This window comes from Fundulus heteroclitus, chromosome 7 (assembly GCF_011125445.2).
Source record: "Fundulus heteroclitus isolate FHET01 chromosome 7, MU-UCD_Fhet_4.1, whole genome shotgun sequence".
Classification (NCBI taxonomy): Eukaryota; Metazoa; Chordata; class Actinopteri; order Cyprinodontiformes; family Fundulidae; genus Fundulus; species Fundulus heteroclitus.
In genome coordinates, this window is record NC_046367.1 from 5,309,648 (window position 1) to 5,317,593 (window position 7,946).

The 7,946-nt window shown below is 40.0% G+C and overlaps 1 protein-coding gene across 1 annotated transcript; it reads right to left on the minus strand.

The window, feature by feature from the left end:
• Nucleotides 1-2,669: 2,669 nt before the first annotated feature.
• On the minus strand, nt 2,670-3,476 carry LOC105923710 (gamma-crystallin M2). Its single transcript, XM_012859661.3, has 3 exons — nt 3,380-3,476; nt 3,070-3,312; nt 2,670-2,994 (listed from the first exon to the last, which is right to left on the minus strand). The coding sequence occupies exons 1-3, from the start codon at nt 3,446-3,448 to the stop codon at nt 2,716-2,718; spliced, it is 591 nt and encodes a 196-aa protein (XP_012715115.3). The 5' UTR covers nt 3,449-3,476; the 3' UTR covers nt 2,670-2,715.
• Nucleotides 3,477-7,946: the final 4,470 nt, after the last annotated feature.

Consider the following 7,946-nt stretch of genomic DNA (forward strand, 5'->3'; position numbering starts at 1 on the left):
TCTTGCCCCATTGTTTTCAAAAGCACATTAGCTGTCTTTCCTGTGATGTTCAATTTGTGCATGAGATGTTCTGAACACAACGTCGCCGTGCTACCTGGATCCAGAAATGCATATGTTTATATGACCTGAATTCCCTTGGAGGACTTCACTTGTACTGGAACGATAGATAAAAATGCAACGATCCTTTCCTGCCCCTGTATGCCCACATGTCTGAAGAATAGTTGCTTTATCTGTTTCCTTTGACTCATCTGCCGTTTCTGGACCAACATTTGCCTTTGGAATATGAAGCACAGTAGGATGTTTTTGATCACAAACTTCACAGATCAAGCGGCTTTCACAATCTCGGCTTATGTGTCCAATACATAAGCATCCAAAGCAAATCCCTTTCTCCTTTAGAAAACAAATCTTCTTTCTGTGTTTCTTCCCCTTAAACTGTTGACATTTTTCCAAAAGATGAGCACGTGAACAGCAATGACAGAAGAATCTTTGTTTCTTTGGGCTGGTTGTCGTAGCATTACCTTCAGAGGGATCCACTGATGTTGCTGTAGTAGCAAAACTACTTCCCTTCACCCCCATTGCTCCCCAGGCGCCGCACAGTGGCAGCCCACTGCTCCCCAAGGGGATGGGTTAAGATACAGAAGTGAATTTCTCCATTGTGAGATCAATAAAGTTCTATAAAGTTCAATTATTATTATAACTATAGAGGTAGCTCAGGGTAACATGAGCCACTATAACTATAAGCTTTGTCAGAAAGGAATGTTTTAAGCTTAGTCTTAAAAGTAGACAGGGTGTCTGCATCACGGACCAAAACTGGGACTGTAGAACTTGGTTCTACAGGAGAGGAGCGTTATGCGTTAGTAGAAGAATTTTAAATTCTATTTTTGATTTAACAGTAAGCCAGTGAAGGAAGGCTAAAATTGGAGAAATATGATCCCTCTTGTTGATTTTTATCAGAACTCCTTCTGCAGAATTTTGGATCAGTTGAAGACTTTAAACTGCATTTTGTGGACTTGATAGTAGTAAAGAATTACAATAGTCCAGCTTTGAAGTAACAAATGCATGGACTAGTTGTTTTGGGTGTTTATCCACCAATTTAACTGTCTAACATTCATAAAAGCTGTCTTAATGCAAGAAACGAAACCCTCAAACACATGAAAAAACAACTTTAAAGAACTAAAAAGGTTTTGTTAAGTTTTGACATAAAGCTGGATTAACAGTGAATAAGATACCTTTGATTTTATTGGTATACTAATGTTTAAACCAGGGGCTCAAACTTATGGCCCGTGGGCTGGTCCTGGCCCGCCGAACGATTTAGTCCGGCCAAATGCATTATCATTATTCAACGACTGTATCTCCTCGCTGCATCGTCTGATCTGCACCAGATCAGAGGGGTAGCACTGCCGAACACGTTTGTGTGTCCCGCCCAGTGGACGAGCAGGGAAAATGCGTGACAGCTTCTGCGTTGGCTGGCAGCCACGATGCACGAACGCCTGCGGTGGCCAATAGGCCAGAGCGGCGCTTAGCTGCGAGGATCGATCGACGCCGCTTGCGGCTTTAATTTTTTATGTCTTTCAGAGGTAGACTTGCTAGTCTGCTTGAGATCAAATGCTTCATAATCCAACTGAACGTAAACTTAACATCTCAAACAAATAGCCAGATATTCTTCTTCTGAATTTTCTGCTATTGCAGAAATTACTGCAAGTCCTCCACATCCTGAAGACAAACAGCTGCTCCAGGCCATTACACTACGTGTACTGTTTCAGTACAGTTTTTGAAATAATCTGGTGTTATAAAACTCAGTTTCTTAAACCTTACAATCCCCTGTTTTAGTCCACAGATGTTTTCCCAAAAGTCTCAGGGAACATCAAAGAGGATCTTTTGGCAAATATTAGACAGATATTTCTGTTCTGTGGTCAGTAGTGCTTTTTACCAAGGAACTCTCCCATGTATACCAGTTTTGTTCAGTCTCTGTCTCATTGCATCATGAACACTGATCTTCACTGATACAATTGAGACATGCAGTGCTTTACATATTTTTATTTTTTGACCTCTTGGTTCAGTCATTGATGCACTTTTGGAGTCATTGTGTTAGGTCACGTGCTCCTAAGAAGGTCTTATATTTTGCATAATGGCTCTTGCTGTGTTTTGCTTAACCATAAAAATGGCTTTGGAACCCTTTCTCAGCAACAAGTGTTTTACAGAAGTGAGTGGCTTTGTTGTTTCTCATTTATTCATAATATTCTTTAGATCAGACCATATGTTGCTTTTTAAATATCCATTAGCATACTTTAAATATTCAAAGATTCTTTGTTGTCACTTCTTGTTACCGTGGTGAAATTTATTTTTGGCTACTCCAGCTATGAGTACACATAACAGACAGGCTACAGATTACAATGTTTTTTGTTTCACATTATAGTGTGCAAAAGATTAAAAAAATAATCTATAGGATGAATGGATGAATTAAAAATTCATCCTGTAAAATGGATTCTATGAGAGTCTTTTCTTGAAAATACAGGTCTAGGATGTACCATTATCTTAGTTTAAGTGCAGCTTTTTAAGCTGACCTAGCTTTCCAAAACAAAATGTTATTCATGGAGAACATAAAGTTTAGATTATTGTGTGGTCATATGTGTATATTAACCTTTCTCTTGACGATAATGACAAACATCCAGTTGTTCCGAATATTTTAATTCAGTGGTATTAAAGAGTACACATTTAATACCAGGAATCCATGATTCTCCTCATGCTCATGAATCTCATGCCGCTCATGCCCATGTTCATGAAGTTCCTGTACTCTCCAGGCCTCAGGTACATCATCCTGCCTCTGTAGTGGGGCTGCTCATACATCAGCCAGTGGCCGTCCATCACGTGGCAGGACATGCAGTTGGACATATGGTAGCGGTCCATAATAGAGTCACAGTCATCCATCATCTCATACATCTGACCCCCAAAGTTCTCCCTCTCATAGATCCTCATCCTGTAAGATCCCCTGTACTGTAAAACATAAAAAGGTTAGATTAGGTTTGTAGCTTTAGAAAATAAATGCTATTAAGAGGTGAGATTTCATACCATAGGAATCATACGGCAGGACCTGATGCAGTCATTCCAGCCCATCATGCTCATGTAGTCAGCATACTCTCCCCTCCTCATGAAGTACTGGTTTCCCATGTAGTTGGGGCGATCATAGACCATGAAGCAGCCACTCTCCACCCGGCAGGAGTGACACCTGCTCATGTAGGAGTGCATGTCGGAACAGTCGCTCATGCACTCATAGGAGCGACCTTGGAAGTTCCTATCCTCGTAAAAGATGATCTAGGAAAGAGAGAATTATATTTTAGAAACAAACAACATATTTATTAATTAATCAAAGATTGAGTACCTTGCCCCTCATGCTCATGTTGCTCATGTTGGCTGTGGATGAGTGGTTGCTCTTGCTCCTGTAGTGCATTCCTACCTGGTTTAACCCTTTCCTTTTATACCTGAGCAAATGTAAAGAACTACTGATCCACCTTCTATAGAACTCCTAACTCAGCAACCTTTTTTGTCTTTAGTTTTTAGAAAAGCCTTTCTGTCATGTATGAAAGAGGTTTCAGAGTTCCTTGCATAGCAGTTGTTCAGTGTCTATCCATAGACGGTCTGAATAATTTTTCCCAATCCATTTTAAAATATATTGTGATTTATGTGTGTGAATGAGAAAATAATTATATTTGTGAAATATGTAATGAATTAAAATTCTGTATAAACAGCACACATAACCTTTATCCAATGGTTGTTTTAAACACGCCATGTCAAGATGATTCTGTGCTTCATATAAGGCCACTCATCCATGGCAATAGGTGACATATCTGTTAACACAGCGCCCAATGGCAGAGATATCGCTGAGTGTTTGTTAGAATGTTTCATGGTGTTGAGAAGGATTTATCGGGATGTAAACAACTGGAATCCTCAATATAAATCCCTGTTTGTATTTCCTTCTTGGAGAGATCAAGAGAATGTTCTCATGGGTTATGTGAATTGTGTATGAATGGCATACATGAGTAAACGGTCTGTCCGCTGAGCTAGACTAAATATTAATCCTGTTTCCTGAAGTCATTTTGATAATATATTTTAAGAAGAGATTTTTGTCTGCCCTTGCCTCTTTTTGGAACAACATGTACCAGGTAATAGTTATAAAAGTTTGGAAATTCCAATCCTCTAAATCTGTAATTTGTATGGACAGAACCTGATATTTGAGCCAGAACACGGTGTTGCCTTTTAACAGTTTTATTGTGAAATAGGAGATGGTGATGGGGAAAACAGGCAGATGATGACAGCTCAGGCAGGCGACAAACGGCAAGTAGACCAGGTGATCAGGTGATGGACAAAAGGTGAGCAGGCTAGTGTGAACCAACCAAGAGGCATGACAGAGTCTGAAGGTCAGAGGCAATCCAGGTCCTGACCAGAGCAAACAGCTGATGGGTAACTAGACAGGGAACGTCGAGCATATATCCACACAGGAAACAATAGCCCCTTTTCAATTAAAACCCCCAGGATTAAAAGCCCCATGATTTTGTTTACCCCGGGAATCCAAACATGGGGCTGTTGGATTGTCGTGTTTCCATCTGCTCGGGAACATTTATGTAAAACAACACAATGACGTATGGGGCGTTGTGAGGAAAAATCACAGTACCGCTCCGGTCCAGCGGGTGGCTTGACTGGAGTCTTCTTTTTCAAGAAGACAGTGGTCAAATGGACACATGCAGAGAAGTTGTATCCATATTTCGCCACTCATGCTGCCACTCACTCGGAGTCCAGAGAAACAGGAGGCTAACGAACAACTGATCTCATTGCATTTCCTTAGCCGCTTTCACAACGCCCCCAACTCTATTTCTCACTACCTGACTCCACTTTATTCTACTTTTGGTAAAAATAAATAAATATAAAGCACAGTTTTTTTCTGCTTGCACAGCTCAGGGACCACAGTTGTGTTTGTTGATGGGGGTATATTGAGTATAAGGTCAGCCAGGATGGTTTTTAAGTACAGTGCATAGCAGTACAGCCTTCTCTGCATGCAAGCACACACACACACACACACACACACACACACACACACACACACACACACACACACACACACACACACACACAGAGTTTATAACTATTTACTCTTTTTATTCAAAACGGCAGAAACATCCAGCCAAAATTTTCAAATTTGATATCTGTTATGTGCAAATATTCCCCACTAATTTAGTGAATGCTTTATAGTCAGCCACGATGAACAGATCCAGTCTGTGGGACACGCGTCAACAGCGGGACTGGTCTCCCCGGCGAGGACAGCCTGTCAGTATGTCTCTGCTGCTCCCGACAAGTTTAAGCAGAGTTAAAATTGACTCATAATCCTGATGCACAGATGAAGTTTGGAGGTGTACTTTCTCGCCTAAAAAGATCTTACAAAGTTTTTGTGATAAGTGAAGATTATACAATCAATAGGTTTGTAAACTCCTTTTCTCCTTACTGCTCCCTACTCCACCCTTGTGGTGAGCTGTTTTTCTTGCTGCACGCAAGCCCGCCCTCATTAGGAGGAGTTTCATATCGGAGAGACACACCACATGGGCGCAGGCTTGAATTGAAGCTAAGTAGCAACAGTCTATCTTCTGCAGAATCAGAAGTCAAATTAAGGAACCAGCCTCTACAGAAACCAGCTTTTGTGATCTTTCTGAGCTTTTGCAGAAAAGCTGATGACTGCATGAAGCTGTTTCCTGTGGCTACAGAGTGCCTAAGAATGCTGCAGCCTCCACAGCACCAAACCCTGCAGAGTTCCCTGCAGCGGCGAGCTTCCTACATTCGGAGGCTGTGGAGAGGTTTCCATAGAACCCGCAATAAAGGAGTATGAGAACTGCTTCCTCACTTCTGGCCTGGATAGCTAGCTGCCCCAGGAGTATTTCATCCCAAACGGATGCCTTAAATCAAAAGAATGGAAAACCAAAGCAGATGCTTGGCAGAGACATGAGCAGGAAAAGTTAGGATGGGCTGAAACCATTTAAAGTGGTTTACTTTAAATGTGTTTTTATTGTGTCTTGAAGATTTGACTGAATTTAAGACCTGGAGCTAACAGGCTAAGCTACCCACTAGTGAACTTTGAAACAAAACTAGGCTGATGTGTTTTGGATAAGTTTTAAGGTTATGACAAACGTCTCTAGCTTTATGACAAGCCCTTTAGCTTTTTAAGTTACCAATTTGAGTTGTATTTATCTTCAGGAGAAATAATTCAATTAGTAAAAATCTAGTGTCCTAAATGTTATTAATTTATATATAGCAAATCATTCTTTAAAATGTTATTTCCCTAAATCATGTTTTATTCAACTTGGAGTTGCATTGTGAATGGGTTAAACACATACCAAATGTTGTTCTGAATTAGTTAAGCTAATTTAACATCATTCCATATCCCCTAAGATGCACTTAGGTTCTCTAACTTAGTCCTTCAGTAAACCCACGATTCAATGATTCATTCATATGGTGAAGGTTTTGAACTATCTTTATTTGTCCTTTTACATAGTTCCTTAAGTTCTTGAATTTTGTCTAGTGGTTTTTGTCAAGTTTCACTTGCCTTGTAGAGAGGATTTGTTGATTGAAATATTTTAATTCAGTTAAACATTATATAAGTGTTCTCTGGGTGTGCATTTATTTCTGTTAATAAGTTCTTATACTTGAAGAGAAGTCACTCATTTATTCCATATGTGTACAGAGTTTGCTGTTCAAGAATGCCAGTGCTTGAATCACTCGTTCAACTATTGTCCTAATAAAAGCATCCGTAAACCTAGCTTGCGTTAAACATATATGAGAATATTGTTAAATATTATGAGAGTACAGATGCAGAAAGCAGCTACTGGGTGTTAGGCAATTACACCTGTTTGATTATGAAGATTATTATTAATTATAATATAATCTCATTGAAAATGAAAGGATAGCTATAACGAAAATTATTTCAAATGGTTGTGATCAAGGGCTATGAGCCTGTAATAATTAGCACTAACAATTGGCTTATTAATTAGCAGTTATTATATTATTTATACTGGAAAATAGTTGTCTAACCAGTTGTTGACTGAGTTAGACTTGTCCAGCTCGACAAATTGAATTATAATTGCAATTGGAGTTTTAAACCATTACTCCTTCATCACAAGACAATTAAAATGTCTGTTTATTTAGTTATTAACTCAAAGAGAGATAATTCGGTAACTCTTGGAGACCATTTAATTTCTAACTGAAAATAATCACAAACACCTACGATTTCACAAGCTGTTATTTATTAAACTGATAATTCCCTGTTACAGTAAATAATCTGCCTAATAACATTACAAGAAACACTACTCACTACTAAATAAAACATGGAAAAGAAGACAAATGCAAATAAAATTCAGCCAAAGTGGATTAATTGAAAGGTAGCAATGTGTAATCAATTCACAGTTGGTTTCAATACTGACGATCACATATCAGCACTTTGAGCTAACAGCATAGAAAGAATTCTGGCTAAATAGCTCTGAGGTAGAAAACTGGTATACCCGAACAGGCCTGAGGCTAAGATGGGGAACCCCTCTGGCAAACTGGTTTGTTACGATTACTGCAGGTGAACCCGATATTCAGCCAAACGCAGAGTTATGATTAAAAGGTTTATTGAAAGTGTTGAGTAGTGGAAAGTGAGGTGTGCTAGCAGAAGCAGACTTGGCAGAAGAATCCTGGTTGAAAGTGCTGGCCTGCAAAGATGACCAGAAGACTAGGAGATGTAGGAGGTGACAGATCCAAACAGGCCGTGTGAACCGGAGAACTACCAGAACAGACAGAGACAAATGGCAGGGACTCACTGAGAGAGTAGGACCCTTGGTGAGCGGCGTCAACGACTGTGCAGCACCCTGGGCGACCGGCATCGGAGCAGGATCCTGGGCGGCTGGCGATGGAGCAGCACCCTGGGC

Excerpts from the sequence above, each read along its gene's own strand:
- LOC105923710 (XM_012859661.3), bottom strand. The coding sequence starts at position 3,448 with ATGCACTACAGGAGCAAGAGCAACCACTCATCCACAGCCAACATGAGC. Across the intron at positions 3,313-3,379 it reads ACATGAGCATGAGGGGCAAG|ATCATCTTTTACGAGGATAG; the intron begins GTACTCAATCTT and ends TCTCTTTCCTAG. Across the intron at positions 2,995-3,069 it reads CCTGCCGTATGATTCCTATG|TACAGGGGATCTTACAGGAT; the intron begins GTATGAAATCTC and ends TATGTTTTACAG.